The following is a 16,471-nucleotide window of genomic DNA, read 5'->3' on the forward strand; positions in this document are numbered from 1 at the left end:
CACAAAATGGCCCCCACATCAGCTTTCTATTATTTCAAAGCATCTTGAAAGTCCAGTAGTTCAGAATAGACAACATGGCGGAACCTGAGCTTAAGCTCCTGAGTACTTCCGCGAGCCAGAGTAAGTGCTAGAAATTTGAGTGAATTTGCGTGCATACCAAAAAAGTGGTACTTTTCATACGAGTCTGTTGATAAACTGGTTTCAGACCCGCAGGAAAGGTTGAAACTTGAATTTTTCTTCAGAGTAATTGATGTTTGTCTGACTGCACTGGAGTAGATTTGAGCCCTGCATCTCACAGCTATTCAACATCGCAGCGCAGCCAAAAAAGCTTTCAGCGACAGTGATCTTGGAAAATCTGGAACGAGATACTTGTCCTGCTAAGTGATTCAAATTCAAGTAATGTGGAACCTAATGAGCTGCTGCAATAACTCAAGCTTCTGTGCAACTCGGTGCCTGAAAGATTTACTCTGCTGGAAACACCGACATATTTATCCAAAAACTCACTCATTGACACTTATCAAAAGCGCTCTCCACCAAGCGTTCTCATCCACAAACTGCTCTCGGACCTTTCCACTCATCTCGACTCTGCTCTGCTCTCCGCTCGTCTCATTTACCCGGAGGTCTCAACTCTGCTCTCGACTTGTGCGCCAAGACTTTTGATTAGTCTCACTCTCGTCCATCAGGCTCTCGTTTGGTCAAGCCTGTGCTCACGTCTGCCTGTTTGGACCGGGAGATCAACCAAGGGGGCGCTTACACATTGCACAAGTCTGCAGGAATCCTGTATGGGCTGCTGCAAGCTGTAAGGAGCTGCCCGAACCTCTGCACAGCCTATCTGGACCACAAGAGCCACAGCCATTCCTGTTAGGATTCATGCAAGCCCACCTTTCTGTCTACTCCCCCCCCCCCCAGCCCCCCCCCTTCCCATGCCTCCTCTCCCTCCCACAGATCTCCTGATGTCCCTGCTCTCCATCTTGTTCTCCCACTCCCTTTATCATATGTTTTATGTGTTAGTTTGTCTTTTTTGCGATCAATGTTAGCTCTTACATGAGCCTCGACCTTGTATACAAAAAAAATAATAAAAAAGGGAATCAGGAGCCATACCCACGCTACCCTCTACATATAATCTACTCGTCTTTTTAAAATCTACTCTCACAGATGATTGATGGCACCTGTCAAATGTTGATTGTCCCTGGATAGGTAAGAATGTGCAAGTGGGTTCCATAAGCGCTGATATATTCTGCTTTCTCCTGCATCTTTTAATTGTACCCAAATGTACACATTGCTCTGAGGGTATTATAAATGACGCCAGTAACCGTTGCATCAGCAACTAAAACGACACTCCGGAGAGAGCATGTACTTCCACCAGGCTGAGCAGTTTACGTTTTGTATCCAATGATAGGCCGGATCGGGATCCGCACCTGAACCAAAATCTAATCAGCTTGTTCTTGTCACCTACCCAACTCATCCACCAAGTTTTGTCATAGTCTGCCCACAACTTTTTGATATATCGTGCTATATATCGTTTTTGGCCCCATCTCTCAGTGGTGAAGAATCACTCAAAATATTTTCGCATTCTGATTCAGATTTTCACCAAAATCGAATCAATTCGTCCTGATCGCACTCCCAGCCTGTCCACCAAGTTTCATCCGAATCCGTCCAAAACCTGAGATATCCTGCTCACAGACAAACAAATAAACAACCTCTGTCCACCTTTGGTTGGTGAGTTAAAAAGCTCTTTTATAATTCAGAAAATAATTAAAGGAAGGGTTTAATGCAAGGAGTATGATATAGTTAAACAATGTCTTGCTTGCTGTAATGAGAGAAATTGGAGGACAGGATTTGAAGGCTAGAAGATGCATATAGATGTGATAGGAAAGAGAGAATAGGAGAAGTGTAGTAAACAGGATTAGTATACATTACAGAAAGTGCAGAACAAGTGTGCTCGCCTGATTCTGAGAAAACCCCAAATGGTAGTTTAGTACTCCTTGGGGTCTAAGAAACTCTAACTAACTAACTCTAACTCTAACTCTAACTAACTCTAACTCTAACTTGGGGACACTAAATGTATATACAAACCCTCCAACAACAATAAGCCTCCCCCTCTCCTATAGAGTATATAGGGTGGCTTAATAAGAGAATAGTTGTGGGCAAATAAGAGACCCTTGAGGTACGCTACATTTTAGGTGTTGGTCGAGTTAAAAAAGAGTTCATAGAACACCTTACCCTGCACAGTCTTGAACAAAATGACATGAGAAGGGTCTTTTCAACTCTTGCTTTGTGTTTCCTAGCACGATCTATATTAGATTTGTTTGTGAACTTTGAATAACAGGTGCGATGGAAACCATATGTGAGGCGCCGCTATATTTGTCCGAATGCTGAATTTCACAGTTACCGTAAAATGGGGTGAATAGGGACAGCAAGGTGAATAGGGACACAAACTGAAAAAAAGTTCGGAAACTATTTTTGCTGAAAATTGATAACCATACTGATTTGTTGATATTTGGGTTGAAAGAGTTCTCTTGTTTTTTTTTAAAGCAACTTATAGTCCCTATTAACCCCATATATGGGTTAAATAGGAATAAATAGGATTTTTATGGCTGTCCCTATTCACCCCGTTTTACGGGTGAATAGGGACAGTCACTAATACAAAAAAATAATAATCAAGAAACAATCCTGAGTTTCCAACTTATTGCTAAATTGATAGCTCAGATGGATGCACATAATATGCACCCATAATATAAACCACGGTGCCAATGAAAAAAAATATGGGATAAAAAGTTTTTACAAACTGTCCCTATTTCTTGATTATTTTTTTTGTGTTAGTGACTGTCCCTATTCACCCGTAAAACGGGGTGAATAGGGACAGCCATAAAAATCCTATTTATTCCTATTTAACCCATATATGGGGTTAATCTATATATATATAAAACACAGTTTGTGTGTGTGTAATGTTACCGATAGACTCCTAAACGGAGAGGCTCACGTACTTGATATTTGGCACAGACATGGCCATTGAGCCTGGGAAGGACATGGCCTACCTAAAAATATTTGACGAGATCCATATTTTTTATTCATATTTACCTCAGCGCATTTCAGCGAGGAATATTATACACGGAATCTGACCTGGTGGCAGAGCAGCGCGCTGATTCACTCAGAGCGATCACGTGATGTTCCATTCCCGCCGCCAGACCATTGAACATAAAACACAGTTTGTGTGTGTGTAATGTTGTAATGTGTGTAATGTACGGGTCTCCCTTCCCCCGCCCGGCAACGCCGGTACTGGAGGGCGTCACAGGATCGGTGAGTCTCCAAAATCCGCTTCGTGCTGTTGCGAAGATGCAGGACGATGTCGCGATTGTTGTGCTGCTCTCCGACCATGAGAACAGCAACGTCATTGTTGACTGGCCCTCCCCTTCCCTCCCCCTTCCCCCTCCCCCCCTCCTCCCCCTCCCTTTTCCCCCTCCCCCCCCTCCCTTTTCCCCCTCCCCCCCCTTTTCCCCCTCCCACTCCCCCCCTACTCCCCCCCCGCCCTTCCCTCCCCTACTCCCCCCCTGCCCTCCCCTCCCCTACTCCCCCCCACCCTCCCCTCCCCTACTCCCCCCCACCCTCCCCTCCCCTACTCCCCCCCCCCCCGCCCTCCCCTCCCCCCTCCTCCCGTCCCCCCTCCCTCCCCTCTCCCCCTCCCATCCCTCCCCCTCCCCCCTCTTCTCTCCTCTCCTCTCCTCTCCTCCCCTCCCCCCCGTTCCCCTCCCCTTCCCCCTCCCCTCCCCCACCCGGCAATGCCGGGTACTTCTGCTAGTAGGGACTATAAGTTGTTTTAAAAAAACAAGAGAACACTTTCAACCCAAATATCAACAAATCAGTATGGTTATCAATTTTCAGCAAAAAAAGTTTCTGAACTTTTTTTCAGTTTGTGTCCCTATTCACCCCATTTCACGGTACTCTGCCTTCAGGGCATGAGACAGGGTAAGTATTTCTCCAAGTACAGTACAGTACTGCCAAATGGAAGGTTTTTGAAAGTGCCAATAAGAGAATTTATATTCAACAGTGTTCAAGTATATCATTAAATTGAAATAAAAAATGGATGTTTTAAAGGCTGTATGAAAAAAACAAAAACCTTTTTTTGGAAGTTTACCACCATTGATGCAGTGTCTTCTACATCACCCTACTGTATTTAACATGTTAAATTAGTTATTCGTGCCTGTTGTTTGTGTCGTTTATGGCATTCATAAGAACAGTACGTTTCCTGTTTGGAAAGAATTATTATCAATTGTGTTTGACTGCCAGACAGGCAGACAAAGTAAAAAAAAGTTACCTTACTCCTTCCTCTGTGTGCATGCACACTCGGGACGAGATTCATACATTTTTCCAATTCCAGAGCCAAAGTACAGTTAAACTGCAGGTTCACATTCCGATTCATGTTCTACAGTATTCAACATGTAAAATTAAAATGAAATTAAGCAATTCTTCGATCATCGACTAGTGTCTGTAGACAGACAAAGTGAACCAATTGCTTAACTGGGCTTTTACCCACGTAAATAGCAATATCAACCTTGCACATAAACCTGTTAGTAACCAACACGTAAACCTGTTAGTGAGGTATAACTGGAACCAATAAATGACTTGATCACACAGACCAAGGTCTTTTCAATTAAATTGCCTTGAAATAGCAAGTTTGAGACTGGCCTAGAGTTACTCAATTCTCCCTTGTCCAAAGAAGGCTTCACTTCAAATCTGGAGTTCAAATCAGAGTTCCAGGAAAAACACCAGTGGACAAAGACAAATTTGCAATTTGTGACAGTACAGGAAGCACAACAGGGAGATGTCCCTTAATGAGCTAGTTTGCCATTGGGTCAAAAAACATGGGTCTTTGATGAATATTTCTAATTATTATCCTCAATTTACTCTCATTGACAAAAACAAAGTGGGTGACACTACAACCGTTGTGTGAATAAAATTAACTAGAACAGGAACGTGAACTTGATTGTGGGTGGAGCATTATCCAAGTTTTCCCTGATATTATTTACATTACTGACAAAGTATGTAATGTGAAAAATAATTAGCTGCAGTGTCTTCAGAAAGTATTGTTGCGGATCTCAAAACGTCGGCCTCCCCCTTATCAAGGGGGGATTAATCCCCCTGTCTTTTTACTAGCCGACACGATCCGGGGCTATCACGTTCCTTCCGGTCGGTGTTAAATAGGATTGTAAGCCGAATTAGTCTTATTACCTAAGTACTAACACCGGCCATGAAGCAAGGAAATAACCCCACCCGAACCACGGTTTCAGTGGACACGCCGAGCGATTAGTGAGCCGCGATTCGGGCCGTTAACAGGTATTAACCCGATTGGAGCGGTTGTGATCGTGCCACGCTTACCCAATTGAGAAATCACCAAGACGGTCGAATTAAGAGGAAAACAGGAAGAACAGGTAATTTATTACACTTTGTACAAGGAAGGAGAAGGAGAAGTAATGTACAGGTTAGAGGAAGAAGCAGATACATAGGGCAGCCTTATACAGTCTTATACTTATCCCTGGACACGGGCCCGTTCACACTCAGACTCACTCACACGGGGTTGTAGATGGTCGGGTTGAGGGTCCACCGATGGCGTCCCAGCTCGCTCCGGTCCCCGACTCATACCACGAAGCAGATGGTGATGGTAGACGGCAGGCAAGATCGCCCCGTGTCGGTGGCGCGGATCGGACAATTATACTGGGGGGGATCGGTAAGCTGGCGATTATACTGGCGTACGTAATAGTTGGACCGGCGCCTTATACGCGCTCCCGGTATAGCTCGGTACAATGCTCCACTTCCCCAAGTCCTCTGCAAGGCGCCGCTCCGGCAATGCTTTCCCAATGGTGTCACCAAAGCCAAGCCAAGTCCCAGTTCTTTGCCACTGCCATGCCGTATGCACGCGAGTCCTTCTCATATATCGAGTGCCGTTCAGTCCTCTTGGTAAAACGCAATCGTGCAAGTCCTCTCCCTTCTCATAACTCGAGCTCAGCGCTTTCCTGGGGGATCTGACTCAGCGCACGTCCTCCTCATAACTCAGGTGGGGGCCTCGCGCAAAGGGTTTTATTGCCACGCCCAGCGAACCCTCTGGAATCTCTAGCCACACCCTGTCAGGCGATGTCACCTCCACCCTGATTGGTTGTTGGGGTCTTACCGGCTCCGCCCTTGATGGCTGCCTGATGTGGCCACACCCCCACCCTTGCGCTCCGCCCCCTTTCGAGCCTTACCTCGTGGCATTTGGCTGGTTTGAGCGAGCAACTGGCAGCTAACGCTGCCAGCCCAACGCGTAACAAACTGCGAGGGGCAATGGGGTGCAGACTGGATGGTGTGCAATGGAGTCGATTGGAGGGAGGCTGCAAACTGAACGGGGCCTACTCTTATTTGTTTTACACAACGCAGATGATAACTATTGGAAATGGCCTTATCTCACATATACTAAGAAATAACTAACGTTCTAAGGTGACCTACGTGTTGCTCATGGACTAACTATGGGGTGCAACCTTTAACCTTTAATGATGTTAGCTGTGTGGGTTCTCAAAACCACAACAGTATTCACACCCCCTTGACTTTTTTCACATTTTGTTGTGTTGCAGCCTGAATTTAGAAAAGGGATTTGATTTATATATTTTTTTGTCACCGATTTACACATAATACACCATGATATCAGTGGAATTTTTTTAACAGAAATTTTTCAAAATAAATAATTAAAAATGAAAAGCTGAAATGTCTCAATCAATAAGTATTTAATCCCTTTGCTATGGCACTCCAAATTGAGCTCAGGTGCATCCAATTTGCTTTGATTATCCTTGGGATGTCTCTACAATTTGATTGGAGCCCACATGTGGCCAATTCAAATGATTGTACATTATTTAGAAAGAAACACACCTTTCTTTTCAAGGTCCCACAGTTGACGGTACATATCACAGCAGAAACTCTACCATGAAGTCCATGTAACTGTCTGTAGAACTTCGAGATAAAATTGTGAGGAGGCATAGATCTGGGGAATGGTATAAAACAATTTATAGAGTGCTGAAAGTTCCCAAGAGCACAGTGAGCTCCATTATTAGGAATTGGAAAGAATATGGAAGTACCCAGACTCTTCCTAGAGCTGGTCGTCTGACCAAACTGAGCAACTGGGCAAGAAGGATCTTGGTCAGGGAGGTGACCAAGAACCCAATGACCACTCTGACAGACCTACAGAGGTCCTTGACTGAGATGGGAGAATCTGGGACATATACATTGTGCACGTTTACTACAGGATGTTCACAAACATTTTACATATTCTAATATCCTCTAACCCAGTGCTGCGTGGGTCTTGCACACGTGCTCTCAGTGTTCCAGCTGGGTTTTATTTTAGCTTATCTAAGATGGACTCGAGATGAACTATTAGAGCCATAACAATGTCCTTCAGTCAGTCAATCAATCAGTCATTGGATCCATTAACAATTTTTCGTTTTCCCCCTACTCTTCCGAGGTGGCACAATGGATCATTTTGAAACTCGGCATGATGATTCATGACGTCGATGTGCAAAAACTAACGTAGGCCTTTTTTTCCTTCGCATCCAGGTGGTGAAATAATTAACTCAAAATGTAATCTATTTATGGATGTCCATCACATAAGCAGGGGAGCAGTCCAGAGGGGAAAGCATGACTCCATAAAGTTGTGGATGAAGGCCTTGTAGGTGTATAGGAGTTTAGGTGTGCCAAGGAAGGACTTTGTACCATGGAGGATGCCCAGTTGGTGACTGGCTTTGGAGGCCAACTTTGAAATGTGGTTTGCCCAAGAAAGATCATGGCTGATAGTGAAGCCCAGGAGTTTAAATGACTGAATATCCTCAAGAGGATTGGTGAGAAAGTAGATAGGAGGGTTTGCCAGACAGTCCTTTCGGAGAGAGAGATAGTGAGCGTGCGAGGTTTGTCTGGATTGAAAGACATATTCCAAGTGTTTCAGCAGCTTGACATACATTTGTAAGACTCATGTCTGTCAAATTAAAACAGAATGATAGGGACTCTGGATTATCTGATATTTGGGATACCATTCCACTTCTTGGTTCATGAATGGTGAGGAGAAAATAAGCATCTCTGATGGCAAATGATTTCCGGTAATTTGTTAATCAACAAGTATCCACCATGCGAACAAACGGAATGGTACAAATCAGTTCCATATTGAACACTGCAATCAACATCAGCTGTTGTCTGAGGAATATCCGGTGCTCCCACACAGGGCCAATGAGAGTGGGGGTCACGGAGGTCGCTGCTGTTGAGAGGCCCAAGCTTCTGCTGTATTTTTTTTCTTCAAAACAGTACAGCAAAACCCCTCATCAGCTCGTCCTCACTTCCTCATTGTTACATGATTGAATAGGCACGGCCAGTGAAAGATCACGTTATGCTTTGTTTGAAGTCCCACATTCTTGTGGGGTTGGCCGGGAGAAGTTTGGCTCAAGCCTTTCCCGAACCGGCTGGTCAGGCATGACATTCAACTAAGGTTAGGGCAGTAATTGTAATTTGCCCAGGGTGCCAGCAATAGCAAACCTATTCTTCCTGAAGGACACCGTGGAATCTTTAACGTCAACCAACTAATGTTGGTGATGGAACGCCCAGCTTAACGTCCATCCGAGTGATGGCACACACATTGATGAATCACCCAGTCTGTAAAACACCGGGATGACAGTTTATTGCTGGGCCAGGATTCAAATCCAGGCGAGAAAAGCAAGAGCAGCACCGAAAGCAGCCCCTGAAGCATGGACAAACACAAACTTCAACTTATCTTCTTATTCGATCTTATATTCTTTTATCTATCTATAATTCCAGTAATCTCTGTGTGTGTGTGTGTGTGTGTCTGTGTGTGTGTGTATGCGACCGCTGTTTCTCGACAACCACGGGTCCGATATACTTGAAACTTGCCAGGTATATTGCTGGGGACCCGAGGATGTGCCTTTTCAAGGTTTCATATTAATCGGACAAGTAGTTACCGAGCTATGGCGATTTCTTTACCAAACTCCGCAAGCCGTTCGCTTTGGACCAAACCATTTCATGTAAATAGAGGGGGGGGATTGTCACCGTACTCGCAAGCCGTCCGCTTTGGCTTTGCGAATGGACCAAACCATTTCATGTAAATAGAGGGGGGGGATATAATTTTGTACGGGCATGCCCTAGTATATATAAAAGAAAGTTTTTGTTTGTTTGTTTGTTTGTTTGTTTTTTTGTTTGTCTGCACGCGCTCATCTCCTGAACGATGAAAGATAGGAGGAAACCTCTAAAACAAAAAATGTCGGGACGGGCCCCGGGAAGGTTATAGGCTAGGTAGTGCAGCAGATAAACACAAAAATTGTGCATTTTATGAGAAAAGCATGAAATTTTTAACATAGTTAGTGCATACCATAAGGTTTATTTTCAGATGGGGAGGGAAGTCAGATTTGACCTCTGAGGACCGTGAGAGGTCAAATCCAATATGGCCACCAGTCCACGGGTCTAATGTTCAAACCCGCTTAATTTTGGAACCAAACAGTGTAGAAAAACATTTTAGGTGTCATTTCCAACTAAATTGGGGATGCCCATTCATTTGGTGATACTTTTGAGATCGCCAGAACTCAAGGACATGCATTTAGGTCAAGGTCAAAGTCAAATTACGTTAAATATCTATTTTTATGATACTGAAGTTCGAACTGCTATTGGAAAAAGATCATTTGAACTTTTAAAACTTTATTTTTTCAGGTACAGGGATAGGTACAGAACACCCAAAGACCAGAAATGATGAAAAAAAAGTGTTTACACTGCAACAAATGATGCAATAACCTCTGAAAAAATAACTGTAGTTAACCAAGTATGTCCACCAAAGCTTACATTAAATCAAGTGCAATGATGAAAATTGGTAATGATCTAAATCTAACAGTCTCCAGAAGATAAGCACAGTGCAGTGCACTTGAGTGCAGCTTTGGCACACTTGCACCCTTTCTTGCAGACACAGTGGATCAATTCATGGCACGATTTTGATGCTTCAGGAAGAGTGGTCCAAAGAGGCTGCCACCCAGTTGTCTCCTTTGTCCAGCCCCAGTCAGATGGGTCTGGCATCTCTGGATCCATGACCAATGCCTGGTTCCAACAGTTGGCCTGGTAGCAAGTGTGCTTGATGTTCTGCTTGAGTGCTGCCTGGGTTGGAGGAATGTTCTCTAGAGTTCTACACTTCTGTGTGAAGAGCTGCTTCCTGGCATCATTCACTTCCGTGCTGTCACTGGTTCGGTCGTACATCAGCACCACAAATCGCTCCAGCAGTAACATTGAGCCTTCACTGACCTCACTTGGCATGCCTAGGAGTTCATTGAAAGCATCATTCACCTCTGGGAAAGACTTCCAAGTTTCGCAGGCAGTCTTCTTTCCTCTGCCATCGAATGCAGATACAGTATCACACCCGGTGAAAGCATGAAAGACTGGGAGAGTCAGTATCACCAAAGCGATCTCAAAAGTATCACCAAATGAATGGGCATCCCCAATTTAGATGGAAATGACACCTATAATGTTTTTCTACACTATTTGGTTCCAAAATTAAGCGCGTTTGAACATTAGACTCGGTGGAATGGCGGCCATTTTGCATTTGACCTCTCATGGTCCTCAGAGGTCAAATCTGACTTCCCTCCACATCTGAAAATAAACCTTATGGTATATACTAACTATGCTAGAAATTTCATGCTTTGCTCAAAAAATGCACAATTTGTTAAAATATGAGAGCTTATCCGCTGTACTATTAGGTGGCGAGGTGGGTCGAGGCCGCCTCGGCTGGGCTGGGCCCATTTCGCAACAAATCTTCTTCTTTCAAAATTCTCTTGAAGTACAACTTATGCACTTACACTACTCACAATAAGTTAAGGATATTGTGGGAGTGAGTTTCTTTTTTATATAGGGGTTAGGGGGTATTGAAATCAAGAATGCTGTGTTTTTTCACACTCATTAATAACCATAGAATTAGGACCAACAACTTTTTTCAACATAATTAATACACAATCAACCACACCGAAGAACCTGCCAATATCCCTAACTTATTGTGAGTAGTGTAACAGGAATATCTGACTGATTGCAACACATGCTTTCAAAATTCCCTCTCTCGCAGGGCCCGACAGAAGAAAGAACAAGGAATCGTTGCGCACGAACTGATACTGGGCTCGCGTCAGACCTGTGTACAGAAGATTAAATTCATTCAAAAAGAACCCGGGCAACGCCGGGTGTATTCAGCTAGTTAAATTATATATTTCTTAATACAGTACTTTACTTGGTTACTTTCCGACACTTGTACTGTGAGCTTCAAAAGTCTGCTGCTGTGATTTTGCTTTGTTTATGAGCTTGTTGCTATGCTAATTTATGATCTTCATTGGAGAAAGTTATTTTTTTTTAAGTTACAAAAGAGACAGAAATGTGGGGATTCGTCTGCAAGGCGGTTTGCCCTGGAGCCCATGCTAGCTCTCGAAGCCCCTGATCCTGATCCCACATTCGGAGACCACATGTTTGGTAACATACTGTATGTTAATACACATATGAGAAAACCAGATCGCCTTTGAAGGGAGGGGAGGAGCTTAGGGACGTGCACGCCTTCGGAAGCCTCCCCCTCCCGGATCCGTCCCTGGAATCCTAATTTTCCATCCAATCAAACAAAATCAATTTCATCACCAAATGCACCCCGACTACAACCGCCCTCCACTTGGGAGTGTTTATACAGTATTGGTTAAACTGAGTGGCGGGAGTCACACAAACGTCCTCATATAGCCGCATGCAGCTCATTATCCACTGTTTGCTAACCGATACTAAACACAGAATAAGTGCCAATTCATTCCGCAAAATAGACAGTGATCGGACCACAGGTCATAGCTTGAGAGCAAAGAACAGGAGAGTAAAGCTGGTAGGTAGTAAGGCAAGGGCAGCAGAAAGGTCATGAAGGGATTTCAACTGGAACACTATGACTAGATGGATTTAAACACCACATAGATTTAAACATCAGATAGATTTAAACATCAGATAGATTTAAACACGAGATAATTTTAAACATTAGAAAGATTTAAACAGTAGATATATTCAAATAGTTTGATCGATTTAAACATTAGATAGATTTAAGCATTAGATAGAATTAAACAGTAGATAGATTTAAACAGTAGATAGAATTAAACAGTAGATCGATTTAAACAGTCGATAGATTTAAACAGTCGATAGATTTCAACAGTCGATAGATTTAAACAGTAGATAGATTTAAACAGTAGATAGATTTAAACAGTAGATAGATTTAAACAGTAGATAGATTTAAACAGTAGATAGATTTAAACAGTAGATATATTCAAATAGATAGATTTAAACAGTAGATATATTCAAATAGTTAGATTTAAACAGGAGATGGATTTAAACATTAGATAGATTTAAACAGGAGATAGATTTAAACATTAGATATATTCAAACAGTAGATAGATTTAAACATTAGATAGATTTAAACATTAGATAGCTTTAAACATTAGATAGATTCAAACATTAGATAGATTTAAACATTAGATATATTCAAACAGTAGATAGATTTTTAAGCAGTAGATAGATTTAAACATTAGATAGATTTAAACAGTAGATATATTAAAATAGTTAGATAGCTTTAAACATTAGATAGATTCAAATAGTTAGATAGATTTAAACAGTAGATAGATTTAAACATTAGATAGATTCAAACAGTAGATAGATTTAAACATTAGATAGCTTTAAACATTAGATAGATTCAAATAGTTAGATAGATTTAAACAGTAGATAGATTTAAACAGTAGATATATTCAAATAGTTAGATAGATTTAAACAGTAGATAGATTTAAACAGTAGATATATTCAAATAGTTAGATAGATTTAAACACGAGATAGATTTAAACAGTAGATATATTCAAATAGTTAGATAGATTTAAACAGTAGATAGATTTAAACAGTAGATATATTCAAATAGTTAGATAGATTTAAACAGTTAGATAGATTTAAACAGCAGATATATTCAAATAGTTAGATAGATTTAAACACGAGATAGATTTAAACAGCAGATATATTCAAATAGTTAGATAGATTTAAACACGAGATAGATTTAAACAGCAGATATATTCAAATAGTTAGATAGATTTAAACACTAGATAGATTTAAACAGCAGATATATTCAAATAGTTAGATAGATTTAAACATTAGATAGATTTAAACATTAGATAGATTTAAACATTAGATAGATTTAAACATTAGATAGATTTAAACATTAGATAGATTTAAACATTAGATAGATTTAAACATTAGATAGATTTAAATATTAGATAGATTTAAACATTAGATAGATTTAAACATTAGATAGATTTAAACAGTTAGATAGATTTAAACAGCAGATATATTCAAATAGTTAGATAGATTTAAACACGAGATAGATTTAAACAGTAGATATATTCAAATAGTTAGATAGATTTAAACATTAGATAGATTTAAACATTAGATAGATTTAAACATTAGATAGATTTAAACATTAGATAGATTTAAACATTAGATAGATTTAAACATTAGATAGATTTAAACATTAGATAGATTTAAATATTAGATAGATTTAAACATTAGATAGATTTAAACAGTTAGATAGATTTAAACAGCAGATATATTCAAATAGTTAGATAGATTTAAACACGAGATAGATTTAAACAGTAGATATATTCAAATAGTTAGATAGATTTAAACATTAGATAGATTTAAACATTAGATAGATTTAAACATTAGATAGATTTAAACATTAGATAGATTTAAACATTAGATAGATTTAAACATTAGATAGATTTAAACATTAGATAGATTTAAACATTAGATAGATTTAAATATTAGATAGATTTAAACATTAGATAGATTTAAACAGTTAGATAGATTTAAACAGCAGATATATTCAAATAGTTAGATAGATTTAAACACGAGATAGATTTAAACAGTAGATATATTCAAATAGTTAGATAGATTTAAACAGTAGATATATTCAAATAGTTAGATAGATTTAAACATTAGATAGATTTAAACTGGAATTCGGTACCTAGTTAAGCATTGAAGATAGAAGGGACGAAGGTTGCGCGGACATGACGGGCCGGATATGCCTCCTGCATTGATTGAACTTCCCTTTATATCCCAAAACATTACTTCGCCCCAAACAGGGATACTCATTCGCTCACATCGAGTTAATAAACTTACATTCACTCATCGGAGACGTGTACTGAAGACTTAATATCGCGTACCAGGATAAGAGAAGGACACTTTGGTGCCAGGGGACGGAACTTGGGTGACTGCGTTTGCCCCCAAGCTCGAACAACGAACACACGCACGCACCGTCACACGTCACCGCCCGCAATATAATCGTGAACTCAGATCATCGGAAATCGACTGCTCCGGTCTGCGCTGTGCGCATGCGAATGCTGGGCTGCTGGCTGATCAGTGTTCGCCGTTCGGTGGTGAAGGGTGAATGCGAGTATTGCGCTGCACTACGGGGTTTTTTGTATGCAGGGTCTTTTTGTATACACTACAGGGTCAAGGCTCGTAGAAGAGTTAGAACACAGAATGGACCAGGACGCAACAAACCAAAAGGAACAGCAGAAAGAGAAGGGGGAAATGCCGATGGAGAAAATCGACGGATATGGACAACAAAACAAGGGATGCCGAATGGATGAGGAGTAAGGGAATTGTCTGCAAGTGCAATGGCGATCTGATGAGCCCACCGAGATCGACTCAGCTTCATCGTGGGAGGGTGTAGCGAATGGAGGCAGTGGTGAGGGTGAAGGCAGTGGTGGGGGTGCCATGAGTGGAGGCAGCGGTGAGGATGGAGGTATTACTATTGGTGAGGATGGAGAGAGTGGAGCCAGTGGTGAGGGTTCCATTGAGTGGAGGCATTGTTGAGGGTTCCGCGAGCGAAGGCAGTGGTGATGGTGCCGCAAGTGGAGGCCGTGGTTAGGATGTAGCGAGTGGAGGCATTGTTGAGGGTGAAGGCAGTGTTGAGGGTGAAGGCAGTGTTGAGGGTGAAGGCAGTGTTGAGGGTGAAGACAGTGTTGAGGGTGAAGGCAGTGTTGAGGGTGAAGGCAGTGTTGAGGGTGAAGGCAGTGTTGAGGGTGTAGTGACTGGAGGCCATGGTGAGGGTGTAGCGAGTGGAGGTACTAGTGAGTGTGTGTGTCGCCAGTGGAGGCATTGGTGAGGGTGGAGGCATTGTTGAGGGTGTAATGACTGAAGGCCGTGGTGAGGGTGTAGTGAGTGTGTTGCCAGTGGAGGGATTGGTGAGGGTGTAGCGAGTGGAGGTGCTGGTTAGTGTCGTGAGTGGAGGCAGTTTGGGGTAATACTAATAGAGTAAGGTGATTAGGTAAGGGAAACTTTGAGGATATGAGGAGAGAGTTGCTCTAGATTGGGACAAGCTAACATGAAGGCAATTGGCAATAGACAAATAGACAACCTTCAAGGAGCAAATATACAATATGCAGAGTAAGTATATTTCAGTGACAGTGAGGTGTAAAACGAGAAACAGAAAGAGACCATTCCTCCCTCCAGGTCTTTAAAACAGCTGTTCACCACCATCTCTTGTCTTCCCCCATCCAAAGCCTTGGTCTTTTCTACCCCCGCTAATTCACCCCAGATCCACTTTTTTGAAATACCAACTTCTTTCCTGGAAGTCATAGCGGTGTCGATTTGTTTTTACCTCTCCCACACTCCCCCCCTCCCCCCACCTTCCCATGCCTCCTCCCCCCCCCTTCCCATGCCTCCTCCCCCCAAGCCCTCTCCCTCCTACAGATCTCCCGATGTCCCTGTTCTCTACTGTTGTACTTGTGTGCTTCCTTCTCTCCCCATATTGTCTCCTGCTTCATTTATTATATGTTTTATGTGTCCGTTTATGTTTTTTTGTGATTAATGTGTTAGCTCTTACACGAGCCTCGATCTTGTATATAAATAAACAAGTCAGGAGACGACGATGTTTCACGAGCGAGTGGTATTCAATGACAAAGGACGGACTATAACCGAAACAGGCCTGGACAGGCCAGGCCCGGAAATGTCAAAACGAAGGTTACTGACCTTGAAATGAGATAGAAAACAATGTATAATCAGTTATGAGGTTAGTTAGCTACACAATACCGAAAATTCGGTGAAAAATGAAATGGAATTCACAGAGTACAGTTATCAAACAGAGTACATACCATGGTGGTATGTAACCATTCTTGTTGTCATGTGATTTACGTTGAAACATATCCGTGGTAAATCTGTGAGTATGGCGTTACTCAGCGAGCAAGAGTTGCTCAATGTTTGTCAACAAGGATACGCCAAGATGGCGCCGTTCATATTCGTACTATCTGCTTGTTAACCCATTACCCAACCCGTATCTGACACAGTGTTATTCATGTCTTATTCTAGTTTCATGGAGCTTTAATGAATGAAGTGTTATTGGAGCTGTAACGAAGTCTGTCCGTTT

General features: G+C 41.9%; 1 protein-coding gene across 5 annotated transcripts in view; it reads right to left on the reverse strand.

Moving 5' to 3' along the window:
- The window catches only part of LOC137431586 (hyccin), a 576,074-nt gene that overhangs the window by 46,655 nt on the left and 512,948 nt on the right, over positions 1 to 16,471 (reverse strand). Inside the window, exon 1 of one of the 5 annotated variants that reach the window (XM_078782116.1) lies at positions 14,066 to 14,378. The exons of 1 other annotated variant lie outside the window; for it this stretch is intronic. In XM_078782116.1, the coding sequence (XP_078638242.1) occupies positions 14,066 to 14,193 (128 nt within the window). In that variant the 5' untranslated portion in view covers positions 14,194 to 14,378. Of the gene's footprint in view, positions 1 to 14,065; positions 14,379 to 16,471 lie in introns of those variants that run through there. 3 more of the 5 variants (XM_078782119.1, XM_078782120.1, XM_078782118.1) reach the window with 3 other exon arrangements.

Source organism: Myxine glutinosa, chromosome 7 (assembly GCF_964187855.1).
Source record: "Myxine glutinosa chromosome 7, kmMyxGlut1.1, whole genome shotgun sequence".
Classification (NCBI taxonomy): domain Eukaryota; kingdom Metazoa; phylum Chordata; class Myxini; order Myxiniformes; family Myxinidae; genus Myxine; species Myxine glutinosa.